The sequence below is a fragment of the Paramormyrops kingsleyae genome, chromosome 3 (assembly GCF_048594095.1).
Source record: "Paramormyrops kingsleyae isolate MSU_618 chromosome 3, PKINGS_0.4, whole genome shotgun sequence".
NCBI classification, from domain to species: domain Eukaryota; kingdom Metazoa; phylum Chordata; class Actinopteri; order Osteoglossiformes; family Mormyridae; genus Paramormyrops; species Paramormyrops kingsleyae.
In genome coordinates this window covers 34,654,026-34,673,474 of record NC_132799.1, presented here as the reverse complement: position 1 = coordinate 34,673,474, position 19,449 = coordinate 34,654,026, and the positions used below count along the sequence as shown (strand labels likewise).

Below are 19,449 nucleotides of genomic sequence, written 5' to 3'. Positions count from 1 at the left end.
AAAACTGATGTGCATTCGCGCGATTAGGAATGAAACTGAAGGTAACTTCTGAATAAAAAAAAAAGTTTCCATAGAGCTTTAGAAGTCAACAAGACAGCATGACATTTTAATAAACAAATTTAGTACTTAATAGCTGTCTTTTGTATAAATGGATATTTGTCACAATAGCAATTATATGCCAAAACATAATTCTAATAAAATAATTTCAAATGTTCAAATTTGAAATGTTTCTTAGATTTAGATGATTTCCTTATACTTTCTAAGTTTATAGCCATAATTCCCATGTTAATCTTAATGAAAAATAGGCTAATTGTAAGTTAAATTATTTTTTTTTTAATGGAAACAAGGAGAAAAAAACAATAGCCATTGAAATTGCGTGGTGTAACCAGTAGCTTTATTGGTTTATTGGAATAAGCCTGCAGGCTCAAACGCTGGGGTGCTGCAAAGGGAGGAGTCGCCTGCAGGGGCGAGCGAGTTGCACGTTTTTAACGACAGACATGCAGTTTACCAGGGACTAAGTGTGATAAAGGCAGGGTCCTGAGGGCAGATGATTACCAAGCAGACAGGAGAGTTCCTTTGGACCAATCGTGTATGATTCTGATTCTGATTCTATTACTCTGCAGGTATTGCTAGATATAAAAAAGTTCATCCTCCAACCATTTTTTTTTTTTTTTTGGGGGGGGGGGGGTATGAATCAGGCGCATGAATTTTTCCTTCTTCCTTTCAATAGTCAGTTTACTGAGAGCCTGGTCCTACTTCCAGCCTGTCATCGAGACTCAACCTCCATCCAGGCACCTTAACACAGCAAGTAAATTGTGTTGACAATCACAATGGTTTGTTTTCGAGAATAGATCTGAGCTTGTGTGTGACTGGGTGTGACACCTGTCTTAGTAGTTCGCTTTGTGACATGAGTCAGACAGCCATTTTTTAAGGGACTCTCACTAATTCAAATTAATATAGGCAAAATGGGGAAGAGAACATAAAAAGAGTTAAAAGAAATGCAAAAAAAAATAGCATGCCTTCTGGCCATAGGTATTTTTCAAGTAATACTTCATTCTCATAGTCATTAGAGTTCATTTTTTTGCAGAATGATGGACAGACAGAAGATGGTTGTGGGAGTCATGCCAAAGGAAGAGCGATCTTCTCTGGTTGGCTAGAAGTCTCTTTGGTTCCTCCCCACTTTGCTGACTGATAGCCAGCCAAACGAAGGGGGCCGTCTGTCCTCAGGATAGACAGAGAAAGTACAAAGGGGTCAGGGTTGCCCCTTATGGCTCCGCCTCCAAACTATCTTGTTTATTACCAGGGGGCTTGAAACTTTTGACTTCTTCAAACACCAGCTCTGTAGTGGGGGAGGGGAGGGGAGGGTTTGGATGAGTAAAGAACAACAGCAATTCTAAGACTGTGTTTTCAAAAAGACAGCCATCTTTAAGCTGGAAGGAAGAACACAAAGGCATTCATAACGTCTGTAATGTCCGCTTATAATTTTTGGAACAAATTAAGTGTCATTGCACTCATTTGGAACGAAGCCTTTTAGACTGAACAGTAAACTGAGCTTGTTGGGACGTGTATGCTTTAGCCTGGGGGGTTTCCCTTTTTCTTGGACGCAAAACAACAAAAATTCCTGTTGCCATGGTTGCATCATGCAGCCACCGCCCCAAGATGCAGCGAGTATTGCAGCCAGCTGGTCATATTGACCGACTCACATCAATAGGCGTCATAATGAATGCAATACTAATGAACTAAGAAAGGGTTAGAGATAAACGTCAGATTTTAAGGTGGGTGTCGATCAAGATGTTGAGTTAGCATTTGCATCTAGCTTTTCTGGAATATTAGTATCTGTAATGTGTTTTGTAATGTTAGGCAGTGATTACATTTTTCTGGCTTATCTCTGTGTGGTACAGCCATGGTAACAGTATCCATGAGACTGAACAGACCATGCACATGTACAGTCTTAGTTGGGTAACATAATCGACGGGACCTCAAAGCTCAGCCCTGCCTTCTCATTCCTCCCCCTCCCCACCTTCTTGAAACTCACCTTTCCACTCTTCCAGGGTGCGGTCCTTGCTCTCGGGAGTCTGGTCGTAAGCAGGGGCTTCTGGCTCGTCATCAGGGTCGTGGTACTGTGCAAAGTAGGGGTGCGAGAGGGCTTCGCTGGCCGTCACACGACCGTCGCAATCCAGAACTAGCATCCGCTTCAGAAGATCCACAGCTGAGAGATGAATGGCATCAGTTCATACCATGCTACAGCTATAATGTTATATACTACCAGACAAAGGTCTAAACACACCTACTGAAAATCAATTGTTTATTCAAAAAGATAATGACCCTAAACACACCTTGAGGTTATACAAAAGCTGTATTAACTTGTGAACAAGGAAAGAGATGGAGTGCTGTGGCAGTTGACATGGCCCCCACAATCCCTGCCTTAAACCGTATAGAGCTGGTTTTGGAACGAGTTGGATTGAACAGTAAGAGCAAGGTGGCTAAATTGTGCCTAGAACTTATGGAAACTCATGCAGGACTGTTGGAGAAGCACTCCAGGCGGCTACATATGGAAGCTGGTTGAGTCTACAATGCTGTCATGGCTAAAATGTGAGAAAATTTTGAGATGTTGAACATTTCTTTTAGTTGTTGCAATATCTGATACGTATTATGCATACTGTAAGATGAATAACATAGCTAAAATGAATAGAAATGCATTAAAAGCAGGTGCGTACAGACTTTTGACTGATATGGTGTATATTCTCAAGTATTTGATCACTGTGAAGAAATGCTGATTAGAAGTATGGCTCTAGAGCAAAATTGTAGCATATCCATTCTAGGAGTTTGCCGAGTTAAAGCCCATCCTGTCTATGATTAGACATAACAGGGATAAGAGGCAAGTCTATTGTACTACTGTAAAATGGTGAGTGGTTTTTGATAACCATAGAAAATGTATTTAAATCATTCAAAAGTAAATCTAGTGGGCTTAAATAGGAAGATTTCATAGTAAAAAATAAAGTTCCATGACTACAAGCTTTTTGGTCATTAAAATGCAAGATGAAACTTTTATAGTGACTGACTTACGCACAAAGGTATCATTTGTAATGACTAAGGAGTATTTATTGTACTTATCCATACAGGACTCTACATTTTACAAGATCCTACAGATAACATTTCCAATGGAATTCCACCATGTCACACAATCACATTGCATCACTACTACTGTCACATGACACCCTCTCACCCAGCGGATTGGCTCCCCGGAACAGCTTCCCCAGGTCCTGCTGGGGCATGTAGGGCAGGGATTCAATGTACTTCTGTGCCTGTGAACACAAAAGGACTGTCAGCAAGGCCAGCTGCAAATGTTCACATACAGCATCTGCCTTCCAGATCTGAAGGAGTGAAAATACACTGTGTCCACTTTAATAGCTTCACCTACAGTTATTGCAAACAACCTGCTCCTCCAAGCAGCGATTATGTATGTTATGTGGCTGCAAATGAATATATATAGCATGCAGATAAGGTCTAGAGGTTCAACTGCTATACAATTAAGCATTTAATCAGCTAAGACACCTGAGCTAAGTGACTTTAAGCACAGTCTATTTGCCATTGCCAGAGATGGTGGCTCCAGTATCTCAGAAATGGCTGATCTCCTTAGATTTTCACATTACAGTGTCTAGACTCTAGAGTTTATAGAGAAGAGTGAGATAAACAAAACAAAAAAAGCATCCAGTCAGCAGCTGTTCTGTGGCCAAAAACACCCTGTTAGTAAGAGATGTCTAAGAGAAAATGGCCAGACTCATTAAAGCTAACAGAAGAGTCTAAAGTGCAAAGATATAACAGTGGTGTGCAGAAAAGCTTATGTGAAAGCACAACTTGTCAACCCTTGAAGTGGTTCTACAGACAATTGGGGGTCCTACCTGCTACCATGTAGAGGTACCTAATGAAGTGGCCACTGAGTATATGAGAAAAACATATTTTTTAAATCCCAAAGTTTGAAAATACACTATGTGGACAAAAGTATTGAGACACACCTCTTAATCATTGAATTCAGGTGTTTAATTCAGACCCAATGCCACAGGTGTATAAAACGAAGCACCCAGCCATGCAGTCAGGTTTACAAACATTTATGAAAGAATGGGTCATTCTGAAGAGCTCAGTGAATTAAAGTGTGGCACTGTCATATGATGCCACCTTTGCAATAAGTCAGATTGTGAAATTTCTTCCCTGCTAGATATTCCACAGTCAACTGGAAGTGGGATTATTATAAAGTAGAAGCGTTTAGGAACAACAGAAACTCAGTGTCAGACCATGTCACCGAGTGCTGAGGCGCATAGTGCGTAAAAGTCACCAGTGCCCAGTTGATTCAATAACCACAGGGTTCCAAACTTCCTCTGGCATTAATTCCAGCACAAAAACTGTGTCCTGGCAGCTTCATAGAATTGGCTTCCATGGTATGCAGCATGCAAGCTTCAAATCACCAAGCGCATGCCAAGCGTTGGATGGAGTGGTGTAAAGCACACCGCCACTGAACTCTGGAGCAGTGGAAATGTGTTCTATGGAGTGACAAATCACGCTTCTGTGACTGGCAGTCTGATGGATGAGTCTGGGTTTGCCAGATGCCAGGAGAACATTACCTGCATGATTGCATCATGCCAACTGTAAAGTTTGGTGGAAGGAAGATAATGGTATGGCGTTGTATTTTAGGGGTTGGGCTGGGCCCCTTAGTTCCAGTGATCAGTGCCTGATCTCACAAACACTCTTCTGGATGAATGGGCAAAAATTCCCACAGACAAATTCCCAAATCCTATGGAAAACCTTCCCAGAAGAGTGGCAGCTGTTATAGATGCAAAGGGGGCATCAAATCCCAAATTGGTGCCTATGGATTTAGAATGGGATGTCATAAAAGTTCCTGTGGGTGTAATGACCAGGAGTCCCGATGCTTTTGTTCATATAGGGTCTTAAAGTTTAAAAACAGGTTCATATCTTAATTGGCTGCTATAAAGTGGAAAAAATGACCAAAAAAGTCTACGAAAAACCAGGGTCAGATGCGTTTTCTGCCACTTATTGACCCTCTCTTCTTCGTGCCTCCTAACTTCTAGATCTTTCCCATTCTTACCCCTCCTGTTTCACTGCTTTGTGGGACAGGGACACTTTTGCCCTTAGTGACCTCTGCAGGCAGCTCTTCCAGGAACTTTGCTGAATGAAACTCCATGGCAACAAATAAGTTCCCCTGACCTACTTGCTCTATCTCTACCCTCCCTTCTCCTCCCCCTTTTTGCCTCTCTTGACCCTCACCTCTTCCTCTCTCTGGATCACTCCCTTCCCCTCTGTCTCCCATTTTGTAACCCCAGCCTCTCTCTCCACCTTCCCATCCCCACTCTGTTGCGGAAGGAAAGATTCTACTGATTGAACTGATTTGGCCTCCATATAAAACAACATCATTGCGGCACTAAGATCAGACACACGATTCAGTCTCAAAAGCCCAAAGAAATCAGGTTGGGTATAAATGTAAATTTCTGTAGGCTCTTTGAGCTGCTCGTTCCTTCCAAAGGAGTTTTAGGAGAATTAATTCAGACAGTGAGTCTTTATAGAGTTAAACATTAGTGATTTCTGAAGTAGCAATATACGAAATAGTAGTGTTTCCTTTCTTACGTGTTCGGACGAGATCTTCTTGAGTAGCTCTGGGGTCGGCGTGCCCACGACCTCCATGATTCTCTTCAACTGGTCGATGTCTAAGAGGCACGGTAAAGGCCATTCCAACACCCATGTGAGCATCCACACCCCTCCAAACCAGGGCTACAGCCCATTAACACATTAAAATCACCCTCCTTCATTCTCGCTCTCTGTGAAGGATACAGTCATTGCCGGGAAACAACACCTTCCCCTTCAATAGTTCTCCCATGATGCAGCCCACTGACCAGATATCCACTGCAAGATCATAAATGACATCATACACAACATCATTAGACCGTGAGTTACATATCGTATTACCTTCTAGTACAACCAAAGTCTATTTAACAGGAATGCAAAGAATATACAGTAACTCTATATAATGGTCTATAAAATCCCTCTAAAGACACGTGTTGTACAATAAGAATACTCTTTGTTCCATCTTGGTATGCAAAAAAACGTAACAAAAAATATTTAAAAAATATTTTAACAAGCAGACATGACTCAGCGTTATAGCAGAAGAAATCAAACACATTTTTACTACTAGGTATTTTTTAGCACTGCATTACTCACATATAGAAATAATATTTAGCCACAATATCAGATTTCGAATGACATCGATATACAGTAGTAACCATTGCTCTGACTGATGGGTACTGAAGTATGAGTTTCTGGTGTCACTGTTCTAGTTTTTAATTCTATAAAGTTACCTGTCTGGTTGTAGTGCATCCAGTTGAGCATGATCTCAGGCGCTCGGTACCAGCGAGTCGCCACGTATCCTGTCATCTCATCATCCGTCTGCCTTGCCAGCCCGAAGTCTAGGATCTGAGGGGGCACAGAGGCACACTGGCTCAGTGTGTCCCTGCCACCGTTCAGCTGGACTGTAATTGCCCCTCCAGACCTCCGGGGGAGCCGCTCCACCTTACCCTTAGCTCGCAGTCTTCATTGACAGCTACATTGCTTGGCTTCAGGTCCTGTGCAAACATAGATAACAGACAGAGAAGGGGCGTTAAGAATCAAACCTGCCAAACTAGCCCACACTTTTCCAAACAAACCCAGTAGAGTCACAGACACAATACTATTAAAATATGCAGTAAAGGCCTTCGGGTGACTCAGGAAGTATCGCCTACAGAAGAACTAAACCCAGAAAATCTGTTAAAAACAGCAGATATGTTTTTGAGAGTACATGGCAAAGGAAATTGGAACTTACTCTGTGAATCAGTCCAGCTGAATGAATGTACTGGTGAGTAAAAGTGGAAAAAAAGAATGTCAGATGGTGATAGAACAACTTGAGATTAATGAGGAATTTCAGCACCAGAAAAGGTTCACAATGGCTCCTATATTTTTCACTAGTTAGAAGGGAAAGTTATCTACACAGGCAAACAGCTTCTGGGATTTGCATAGAGAAGTGTTTCCCAACCCGGTCCTTGGGGACCCCCAGGCAGTCCCCGGTAGGGGAGGGGGGAGGGGGGAGGAAGCAAAAATGTGGACTGTCTTGTCAGGGAGCTGGGAGGGAGCAAAAATGTGGTAGAATGCTGGGAGGGAGCAAAAATGTGGACTGTTTGGCAGGGAGCTGGGAGGGAGCAAAAATGTGGTAGAAAGCTCGGAGGGAGCAAAAATGTGAACTGTCTGGGGTCCCTGATGACTGAGGTGGGAAACATTGGCATAGAGGCTTAGGAAATGATTGTGTCAGGTAGGAATTCACCTTGAGGCCCCTGAGGAGCTGGTAAATAAGAAATTGCACGTGTTCGTCTGAAAGCCGCTGGAACTTCACTATGTTGTTCAAGTCTGCCCCCATCAGGTTGGTGACGAGGTACCTGGGGGAGCAAAGGAATGTTACAGAGGATGGCAAATCTGCATTGGACAAATTCCAATGGCTCACAGGCACTCACAACTCATTGAAGTCTTCCAGAGATGAGGCGGGAGTAAAGACATCTAGCAGGCCTATGACCTAAACGGAGAAAGAGTTTCAATGTTTACTGGATACCCATTGTTTCTAGAAAAAGTTAGGGTGCGAGTGTGCATTAAATCACATCATGCATGTGAGATAAGGATAGCATCGACCCATCTTCTTAACATTTATCCAGTACAGAGATGGAGACATCAATTCACCAAACAGCATGTGAGCCATCATACCCAGAAGAACCCTGTATAACATGGGGAAAACATGCAATTTCCACACACACAATGCAGGGTTGAGGTTTAAACCTCTTACTGTGGGGGTATGAGGTTACAGTGTCTATATATAACCCTAACCTCACACTAGCTCATCAAGTTGCTTCTTCAATGCATCTATAGACATATGAGTGGAGTTACTATGGCATATATGTCGCTCATGGTGTCACTTTGTAACACAGACATTTATATGAGATGCACAAAGCTAAGGCCTTCAGTAAGTGAGGCTGCTACATGAACAGACGACGACAGTGGCGAAGCAGGATTCTCTTACGTTCTCGTGCTTCATGTGCTTCAGCAGCCGCAACTCCCGGTACGAGCGCCGGCTGTGGATGAGCGACTGGAACGGCCGCGACAGCTTCTTCACCGCCACCTTCTGGCAGAGATGCACATCGTACGCCGAGCTGTGGGGGGCGGGATGAGAGGGGTGAGCGGAGTAGGAGGGAAAAGAGGGAGAACCAGGAGCAGGGAGGAACAAACAGGGAGTGGACGAGAACAGGGAGGAACAAACAGGGAGTGGACGAGAACAGGGAAAGTAGAGAGGCAGGCAAATTTTAATTATCAATTAATAAGTTATTAAGAGGGAAATTGAAATTATTACAGTATACTGATGAACCAATTATGAATATACTTGTTTTATTCAATTATGTAATTCATTTTGTCAGACTGAGGATGGTGTGCAAATTGTTAATTTCATTAGAAAAATAGGTTTACTCCCCATGAATTAGATTTTTAATACATTATTAAATTACATGATCAGATTACCATTATGGTGTTAAAATATGCAGACAATTCTGTAAAGGGAGCAATTCTGGTGCAATCCTTATTCCCCAGAACCGGAGGCAGATGAAATGCCAGGACCGCCCACCAGCCACTGACATTAACACTGCTTTTCCGGCACAGTGCCATATCGCACCCAGAGCACCTTCCTGTTACCTGCCAGCCAGCTGGCTTTACCTGGTTCTCAGTTTTCCTGGCAGCCAAAAAACTTGAACGTTCAACCCCAACGAGCTCTTCAGCACATCCCTGAGGGGCACGTCTCTCTATGTTGGGTCATTTGCCTTCTGTATGAATTCTGCATCTCCAGATGGCGGTTTAAGCCTCATACATGCTTTGTCACTTAACAAACTGGAGGCTTAGCAAAGGGTCTGAAAATAATTTTAAGGACTTCCTGACCAGCAGTTGGGCAACCACATTTCAGATGGTATCTTCTTCGGCACTGGTGCTCCACAAGGGTATATTCTCTCTCCCCTGCTTCACAAAGCAACTCTGTAAAGCTCCTTAATTTTGCAGACAACACCAACCTGACTGGACACATCAAAAATGGCGATGAGCCCAGCTACCAAAAAAAAGTAAGCACCACCATCCAATAAGACCTCAGATGGGACAATAATATCACCAGCCTAACTATGAAGACGCAACAGCATCTGTACCCCTTATGTCAGGTGAAGAAATTATCACAGAAGCTATAACAAAAGAAGTGGTACATGGCTGTAATAGAATCGGTTATAATCTGGTTTGTCTCTGTGCCATCACACTCTAAGTGGAAACCACAGCAAATTGTGTGATATGCAGAGAAAATGACTGGCTGTCCCCCCCACCCCTGCATGAAGACCTGTACTCATGAAGGATGAGGAAAAGAGCCAGGAAATTAATGTCCAACCTCTCTCACCATGGACACATGGTCCAAGCACATCCTGAACAGCTTCTTTCCCCAGGCCATTGCCCTCTTAAATACAGACCTATGAGAAGCACACTGCTTCATATCAAATCACCTACTCTATGAGCTTCATACTCTTATGGGTTCGAGAACTGAGGTACCACTTTATTTGAATTGTGCTGACTACATTTATTAAGTTGCTCGACTGCATCATAATGACGCAGATAGCCATCAAATCTAATCGCTCGTCTTGTTGCACAATTGGAACGCCATCACTTTCATTTGACTTGAGTAGTTCTGGGGGGTGACGCAGGCTTCGATAGAGCTAATTCAACCCTTGGACAGAAATAGGACACAAACCCAGTTTATTAGTTTAGGACATATTTTTGCATGCAGGACAAGGAAGTTATGTCATAAAAAGAATCTGGTTCAGTGTTCAGAAACATAGGTGCTGCCATTAACCACAGAAGAACACACAAAGAGAGAGAGACACACCGCAATTCCTCAGCAAGCTTGGGTAGTCCGGTCTATAGATTGGACCATCCGCTTTCTAAACACCATATATGCAGTATATATAAACTTATCCTTGCATATCCATTTATTAGTGTATCATAGGATGTATATATGTTGTGCTGACTGATTATTGGACAGCTCTCTGTGCTCCATAATAGGAAAGGCCGTAGACCCAAGGTAAGTCTCCCACAAGGCCTGGGAATTGGGTAGACGATGGAAGGAGGCTTCCAGACTTTACATCAGAAACAGCCCAGCCATGATAACTACTGCGAGGTGGGTCCTTCAACAGTGCCTCACTCCCTGGCCCTCAGAAGCATAGTTACACACTTTCATGAAGACACCACAGCAGAATGGCCTTCAGTCAAAGACACTTCTAACTAGCTGATTAATTAAATCCATACTTTAAAGGGGTATTGGAGCACTAATACTTGTGTGGGTTGCCTCCTGCTGTCCAAAGATGTGTAATTCGGCAAACTGGTGTCTCTGAACTGCCCATAGCATGTGTGTGTGCAGGCAGGGATTAATGAACAGGCTTGCCCAGGCTGCAGCCTAGAGGAGAAGCATATCACTGCAGCCAGGAGCCGAATGTGCAGTGGGAGGAGCAAAGTCGAACAGGGGGGGCACTGTCAAATAGGAGGGGCAATGAGCGAGGGGTTTATAACAAAGGACCTGTTATCATCTGATACCCTAACCCTTACCCTTGTTATAAACCCCTCCTACTCAATATTGCCCCTCCTACTCGTCATTTCCCCTCCTACTTGACATTGCCCCTCCTACTCAACATTGCCCCTCCTACTCGACACTCAGCTCCTGGTTACAGCAATACATACTTGGCCTAGAGGCCCAGATTAATTTGAGGGTCCTTGTTGGTGGTCTACTTTATTATTATTATTATATTATTACTATTTTTTTAGTAATCCTTTATTGCTTTTCAGTTTTGTTGCGAGTTGGTGATTAGTTAAAACAGAATGGGGAGACCAACTCTAAATATGTTTAATTTTTGGTGCTTTTCTATACCATTGTGTACTTTCTGGGATGTGCATGCTTAGACTGTTTCCTAAGTAAAAATGTATATTATGAGCCTGATCAATGAGTTTTATGCCAGTAAAGTATGGAGGAAAACATTCTAATAGTAATAGGAAGTATAGTTTTATATTCTTTTGATATTTGCCTCATTCTAAAAAGTTATCTATGGTCTATGGTTTCTTTGGAGAATTTGTCTTGAGGTCACATTGTGAATGCAGTCGACACGCACTGGATCAGAGTGTAATGTTTTAAGGTTACTTCTTCTTCTAATGTGGTTACTCTCGTCCGATACAGCATCACATCCTCTTTGACTTTGTAGACATCATTTTATAGTTGCTAATAATTAATAATGTTATAGATAATTGTTGTTTTGTTGTGGGGAGTGGAAGCAGAGGAAGGGCTTACGGAAAGTGTAACTAAGGTGCTCCTGAAGTCGTTAATTCACTACTCTGTGTGTGTGTGTGTGTGTCCTGTAATGACCTGGCATCCAGTACCACTGTACAAACCATTCACACTGCCACCATGAACGATTACAGGTATGCAGCAGACACTAAACATTTTATAAGCATAGTATTTCACTTCAGGTTTAATTTATTGTCTCTCGATTCACTACTAGTAAATTAAATCAGATTTGTGTACCAGTTTGACACATTCATGTGAAGGCCCTTTAACTGTGTCCTTATAAGAAGGAACTGTATAAATGCATGTCATAATAAGTACTATCGATTTCTTTTTTACTTTTCCTTCGGAAACTAGTACACGATCATGTTGACGACGAGCCATGTTTTATGTGGCGGTCCACTCAAAAAACGTAATTACAGGTACTTTGACCTAATTATGCGTACAGAGATACAGATAGCGCAGAGGGATCCGAAACAAGCGTGCAGGTCCAGATATTTGCAGTACAAACATTTGTGCTGCAGTTTCTGTAACTAATCCAGCACACAGGAACTGTGCCTATTTATTCAGGCTGGGAACGCCGCTGAATTGAACAATTATCCAAAATATCCAATATCCAGTTAGGAGTATTCGGATTTTAGTAAGCAGTTCAACTGTTTCATATAACTTTGCTATATGTTTGAAGGTCTTTATTTCCTATGTTGGAATTAAATAGACCCTAACAGTCGTTTTAGTAGCCAACTTAGCTAGATAAATACTTTTATCATCTTTGTTGAAATCTTGTTTCATATAATAAATTCTCACGTAGATATTCGCCGCAATATCTAAATACAAAACATAAATAAATAAAAATGAATAACTGGCATGTTATTGAGCACTGACGTAGATGCTCAGGCATGGGGCTGCAGGGACCCCCATCGCTTCACGACGCCGCTAGAGAAAAGTAAACAAGCACCGACTTGTTCGTCGGCTGCTAAATGCAGCATTTATACGACTGTAGCCCCCCGCCGGGCCGAACCCCCACCAAATCCCCACCCCCAAAGCCACCCCCCGTAATATGTATTTTATTATGAAGAAGGCGTCCCGCAGCCTTCTCGTTATCAGTCAATCACCTGTGCCACTCCCCGTACTGGGAACACAGCTGCCCGGCGGAACCGAGCCGATCGCCGGTATCACAGCGATCAGTAACGACACTGCCGCAAGGCTACCCCCTCACATAGCCTACGTATAAAGAGGACTAGTGAAAAGGAAAAAGAACGAGAAAAAATATTTACAAAATACCTTTGTGAGCAAAGACACCTGAAAAGTCCTATTATAATAATAATAACAATAATAATAATAATAATAATTGGCGTTATCTTTTTTAAACGAAAAAGCAGCATTTTTGCAGAACATCAAATCACAGGTGCAACAACATAATAATAGAAGTGTTTTAATGACGATGCCCACACTCTTTGACTGCCGCGCCCATCTCCCCCCCTACTCACCAAACCGAGCCGTAGGCCCCCGAACCTACAGGCGTCAGGTTCCGGTACCGTTCGGGCACCTCCCACACCGTCTTGTTGAGCTCCTGCCGGTAAAAGCCCGGTCTTGCTGACATCGTCCCCGGCGCGCCCGGCTCAGTTCAGAGCGATCGGTGCTAACTAAAGGGACCGGCACTGGATGTGCATGCAATCGGAGGCGGGCAGGGCGCCTGTCGGCCTCTTGGTGTATTTTGCACCCCGGCTTTCTTGCTCGCTTCGTGGATAGCCAGTAATGTGATGTGAAAGGGGGGCGCTTGTTACAGATTCTGAGCACGGATGCAGGGTGAGGGGAGCGGGGTGGGGGATGGGATAAGTCCAGGAAGCGTGAATATTGCCATCGCCTTCCTTATGGCGTTTGCGTTAGTAAGGATTGAATTTATGCCTCCTCTTATGATTTAACTTTAATTTAGGTGACAGGGTCTATATTGTTTTAGTTTTTGTAAAAAAAAGGAAAAAAAAGATTTTTAAGATGAATACCATATTACTACACTTTATCTTTATCGATATTTAAAGTATGAATCTATATGTTTGCAGTACAAAGGAAAGGTTTTAAAGGTTACATTTTGATCAACTAGTAATTTTATTGACTTAATAACTTTGACTGACTTGCCCAGCTCATCTTCATACATATTTCTCATCGTTGTATTTAGATAAATGCGTTTATTTTAACTGGATAATTTACCTATGAACAAGATGTACATTCAAAATACAACGAAAGTTAATTAGCTTTTTATATGTAAAGAAGCAAAGCTTTTAAAAAATTCCACACAACTTCATAAAGGTGGCAAATCGTATTACAATTGCATTGTCTTTATTTTAATTAAAGAACAAACAATATTTCAAAACAAATTCCTATTTGTTGATCCTGCTGGACTTTACTGAGTTAAGGCAGTAAATTACTGATTAAAAATGTAACATTGATTTAGATCTTTATAACTCAACTAAATCAAAATTCTATTTAAAAATGTAACATAGGTACTACAGTAAAGTCAGAAACAATGTATATTCTGGAGTGTATTTTGCAGAAATAGGAGCATTGACGTGTTTAGTGAAAGACTGGTGAAAATGTTTTGATGTAAGGTGACCAAATTTAAGGGTCATGCCAGCAACAGGCTCAGGCATCACATCCTGCTGTACCTGCATGGTCAGCCAGAAGAGAAGAAGCACCCAATGGGAAAAAAAAACACAAATGAGTCCATACAAACCCTGCTAATTAATGCTACTTCAGCCCAGATACCATTCCCAAGGTATTTGGGGGTTGACCTGACTCAAGTGAGGGTCAGCGTGTTCACATTAACCAGCAGCGATCTGTGTTACCCATTTCCAGTTATTAATTTGCTGACCCTACAAGCCAACTCCTTACTGCTCTTTGGGAACATCCAATTTTCTCTTTTCACTGCAATATGAAAACATCATCAAAATACAACATGAGAACACAACAACTATACCAAGAAATCTCACCTCCTTAAAATAGCTGCACACACATATCTAGAGAATGTCCTCACAGGGATTAATAAAGTATCACTCTTAGTATTGTTAGTACATTTGGAGAGGATTCTAATTTGTGCACCTGCATCATTATTCCCCTAGTGGCCGCAGTAAAGAACACCAGCGTCAGGGGAAATCTTGGTATTTCTAAAACAGTTGCTCAACTTTAAACTTAACCCACAAAGGACTTTGACCAACAATTTTCAGCTTATTTATTCATGTCATGAATCACCAGGGTAACGTCTCGTGTTGAATAGAGCGAGGAGATGTACAGATTACAAGGTGAATTTGGAACGATTTTCAATAAGACAAAATAAGTGACAGATGGATTCACCTGACAGATAAAGGGCAGCTGATCCTCACAGCAGCCATCCTGCCACCTCAGTTCATTGTGGTCCGTGCGGATTATCTTGCCACAGTATTTTGCTGGCCTAGACTTGTACTCATCATCCCATTGGGTAAAACCAGCCTGTGAGAGACCTGTCCAGTACTAGGACCCATTGCAGTCCAGGAAGGACCGCTCCAAACCAATCCACACTCCACTACTAGGAAAGGTATTCTTGATCATCAATTGCTCGACTGCTGTTTGCATACTTTTGTTAGTGATGTGTACTAACGTAGAGTAATAATCCATACAGTGTTTCAGTGCAGCGACCTTGTTCTCATCAATGAAATGTAGGTTACCTTGATGAATTGAATATGCACACAGTTATTTTCTTCACTAAGCCAACGCAAATTCGGTTTATAAAGATTCAGTGATATGTAGATATCCAGACCATTTATCCATCCATCTTCCATCAAATTCTCAGTACAGGGTCAGGTGGCAGGAGCGTAACCCAATCAAGACAGAGTGCGGCACAGGGTAACAGCACTGACAGCATACTAGTCCACTACAGACCACACCAGTGTTCACTATGCATGAGTTTGCACCTTCTTTTATTGAATGAATACAGTTTCCTCTCGCATCCAAAAACATACGTTGGTAAACTGGCATCTTTAAAATGCCTAAGCTGTGTCTGTACATGTGTGTGGTTATGTTAATAACCACGTTGTGGGGACCAAAATCTGTTATTTTGATGTTGTGGGGATCTTTTTTCCAGTCCCCACAAGGGGAAACTCAATTTTATGAAAAATCTGTGAAATCAACCAAAAGTCTTATATTTTCTTTGATTACTTATGGTTAAAATTGTCATAGTTTGGATTATATAGAAATAAATGGAGAGACCCACAAACATATGGATACCTAATACATGTGTGTGTACTGACATCCCATCCAGGGTGGGGGTTTCACCCGCTATATGTCACGGTTTGGGATGGATGGAGGCAAAGGCAGGTGCCGGGGGGGAAAACGAAAGGGGTTTTATTTCAACCAAAAACACAATACCAAAAGGTCAAAGGAAACAGATCGCGAGGGGTCAAAACAAGGCAGGGAGAGCGGTGGGGAAACACAGGGAAACCAGAGGAGCAGCGTGCACAGGCAGGCAGGCAGCCAGGCAGCAGGATCACACACGTAACAATAATGAACAACAATAAATCAATTCTACCATTGTACAGCAATATGGGCAGGTGAGGCATTAACACACATAAAGTGATCAGACATATTCCTCCTTTTATCTGTTTGTGGAGCAAAATCAGAATTGCCGCTGATAGTGGCAGCAGATTTGGGGATCCCCACAGTTGGGGTGGTTGTAGTGAAGTTCTGGTCTGAGAAGATACATCACAAAACTAAAAATTTGCAATATCTATTACTTTTAGCAAGTATTTCATCTCAACAAAATGTCCATGTCCTGCATGGGGGGAAATGCAATTTTAATGTTTCTTTTCTTCAATATGAATTTAATCTGAATATATGGCAATCACAAATAGCTAATAATCATTATCATTACATAAAGGTTTAACTAGAATGATATTCAGTGGGGACAAGAACTACTGAATGCGTCAACATTTCTTCTCAGTAAATATATTTCCAATGAGGATATTCATTTTCACCAGACATTGGTATTAACTGCAGAAATCAACAAATATAACGAATTCACAACAATAAAGTCCAAATAAAGTTATGTGTAATAAAGTGGAATGACACGGAGGAAAAAAAGCAGTACACCAAGGCATGGAAAAGCAAGGAACCAGCTGAAATCCGGAAGTAGTTAGAAAGTTATTCTACCTCCTATCTGTGCAAATGAATATCAGCTGGGTTAATACACATTGATGATTTTTTGTTACCACGCATAAATGATATCATGATGGGTAAAAGGAAAGAGCTCTCCCAGGAGTTTCGGCACCTAATTGCTGCAGAACAGACGTCAGAAACCTCATTGGAAACGTATTTACTGAAACAAAATGTTCACACATTCCATACTTATTCCCGCACTGTCGCTGTCCACTGTCCTGAACAATAGAAAACAATGTCACTGAAGAGGTAAGGTAACATATCATAAAACTATGGAAGGTGCACTAAATCACATCAAGTCATTTCCTCCAGCACATATTAAAATTGAAGAACACATAAAAATGGAGAAATTGGGCAATTCTTTACCTCAGTGGTCACCAACCCTGCTCCTAGTGATATCCCACCCTGCAGAGCTTATTGCTGCCCTAATTCAACACACCAAGCTCTGCAGGGTGGTAGATCTCCAGCAGCAGGGTTGGTGACCACAGAGGTCCATGTGTTTCTCAAAAAACATGCAGTAATTCATAAAAGTTTTCAGTCAAAATACATTTATCCTTGAAGAGATATTAGACAGGCCATTATATGACAGGCCAAATAAAAGCATCTAAAATAGAATATGAAGCAGCTGGGGTATGTGAGCAATTACCTGGGTGCAGTTATCCAGTTGGCATTAAAAAAGTAGTAAAACTAGATGTTGTCAGAAAAACAACAATGTATTCCCTGGACGGCCCTGTCACCCTCTTCCCCCAATCCCTACTCCTCTCACACCCCCAAAACTCTACACACCCTACACACTCTCCTCGCCACTCCAAAAAATCTATAATAAAAGCCCTATTTTGTGTGACTTATGACAATGTAATTTGGTTCTCTGGCTGTCCTTTCATGTTCCACTGACACTGCTTCAGTTTTGATGCGATTTGACTGAAAATTTAATAGGCCTTGGATACAAAGTTTCTGGCAAGCTTGAAAAAGATGCATCAAATACTTTTAGAGTTACGGTATTCACAATATCAAGTGTATTCTGCCACTAATCTTTCCTTCCTTTGCTGCCACCTAGTGCTGTTGCTTCAATTTTGGTGTGATTTGTCTTGAAATGAAACCAGGGGTGTCATTTATCAACTGTGAGTATGAACAGTTTTGTGCGTAAATCATGCGTACGTACATTTTCACACCTAGAATGGTATTTATCAATTTATTTCTGTGTGTAGAAATGTACGTATATTTAGGAACACTAATAGCAGAGAAGCATAACTGAAACTGATTAGTACATAGGATAAGCACAGACTTCCAGAAAATGGATGTAGTAGGATATTAGTGGGTGTATGGTTTAGGATAATGGGTGCAGGAGAATGAACAGCACTGCCAGCCATATAATGACTCACTGTCCATATCTGACCTATAATACAGCATGTACGCAGTAATGTATATGTGATGGACAGCTAGTGGAGATCCTCTTACAGCCGACGTCATCAAAAATAGGAGCGTGCATTTGGCAGCGCAAGCAGCATTTTTCTTCAGCCATCCAGATGAGTTAGTAAGCTTTAAAAACTGAGCTAAAACTATTAACATCATGAAAATGTCTGGTTGTACTGGTTGTCAAGATTGATATTCTGTAACAACTTTGCCATACAACTATGTCTTCAAGCTCTGAACTAAGATTGGGCCGATATCTGAATTTGAATGATCAATTATTGCAGTAAAATGTACCTAGATTATCGATAATATCTAAACGTGTAATGAATGAGAATACATTAATGTAGCCTATTCTGCATTTCTGTTATGTTGTTTGTTAAAAAGATACGCTTAAAAATGGTGCTATACAGCCTACAGTTTCCAATATTTGTTTGACATGTTTTTGTAAAATGTTTTGTAAAAAGTTGTGTTTACAACTTACGGCAGAAATGTGAAAACTACTCAAGACACAATTAAAGCATTCTTTTCACCTTTCATTTTCCCCAGTTGAAATCGGAGCAGGAAATATTGCTCGATTAAACAGCTCATACACAGTGGTATTGTGTCCTTGTTTTTGGCTAGGGAGGATTTCTGATTTCAAGACACAATACTCTGAATCTATGTCATGGTGTTTGACATTCTGTGCATGACCACAGTTGTAAGCATCTAGTGACTTGTATTCTCATAATTTCTCACTGGTGTACATGCTACGTTTCACCACCAAATGCATGTATATACATTTGGCCACTGAATATTTGTCCACTTGCTTGTCTTCTACTCACCCAGATCCGATACCCCGAGTGAGTTTTTTTTTTTTTCTTCTGTGGACAAAATGTCAGGTATTAGCCTACTTGATTTCCTAACTAGTTCTTAAGTTTATGGTGTTTGTGGTCCCAAAACCACATATAATCCCCATTTGGGGAATACAGTTAGCTCAAGAAAAGTCTAATGTTTAAAATACACACTTTTTCTGGAAACAACCGTTATAGTATTAAAAATCAGTTTTCTTGGGGAAACAGTGAAGCCGCACTTACCTCTAAAGCAAGCAAAAGTGGGGGGTGCACAGCCGGTGGCAGAGAGCAGCATGTGCTTTTATTGCTGCAGTAGGTAGATGAGTCACCATTGGACCATGTCCACAGATTCGTCGACTCATCGTAGTAAAGTCCGATCCACAGGATTCCTTTGTTGCTAACATCATTAAATAGCTTCCATTCTTCATTACTATGGATACTTGCAAGGTCACCTCCCTCTGCTCGGCATGAGTTCTGGGCCTTTCCCCAGGTTTTCCTGTCACATTCAGTATGTATGTTTTGTTATGAAAAATAGCATTTTCTGCAAAAAAAAAAAAAAAACAGCAAGTGTTATAGTGGCTGAATGGTGAAGAACGT

At 41.6% G+C, this 19,449-nt stretch overlaps 1 protein-coding gene across 2 annotated transcripts; it reads right to left on the bottom strand.

Moving 5' to 3' along the window:
* Positions 1–372: 372 nt before the first annotated feature.
* Positions 373–19,228, bottom strand: mapk11 (mitogen-activated protein kinase 11). 2 transcript variants are annotated; one of them, XM_023815249.2, is made up of 12 exons: positions 19,096–19,228; positions 8,105–8,234; positions 7,548–7,606; positions 7,361–7,472; positions 6,866–6,895; positions 6,582–6,629; positions 6,366–6,480; positions 5,842–5,913; positions 5,638–5,717; positions 3,227–3,305; positions 2,036–2,209; positions 373–1,339 (listed from the first exon to the last, which is right to left on the bottom strand). In XM_023815249.2, the coding sequence occupies exons 2-12, from the start codon at positions 8,117–8,119 to the stop codon at positions 1,266–1,268; spliced, it is 858 nt and encodes a 285-aa protein (XP_023671017.1). In that variant the 5' UTR covers positions 8,120–8,234; positions 19,096–19,228; the 3' UTR covers positions 373–1,265. The 2 variants fall into 2 exon arrangements, with proteins under 2 accessions (XP_023671017.1, XP_023671014.1); XM_023815246.2 differs by lacking the exon at positions 19,096–19,228 and adding an exon at positions 12,916–13,302.
* Between the last annotated feature and the right edge of the window lie 221 nt (positions 19,229–19,449).

Coding starts and splice junctions, on each gene's coding strand:
- mapk11 (XM_023815246.2), bottom strand. CDS start 13,028: ATGTCAGCAAGACCGGGCTTTTACCGGCAGGAGCTCAACAAGACGGTG. Junction 8,235..12,915: donor GGGGCCTACGGCTCGGTTTG/GTGAGTAGGGGG, acceptor CGCCCCCCACAG/CTCGGCGTACGATGTGCATC. Junction 6,630..6,865: donor CAGCTGGACTGATTCACAGA/GTAAGTTCCAAT, acceptor ATGTTTGCACAG/GACCTGAAGCCAAGCAATGT.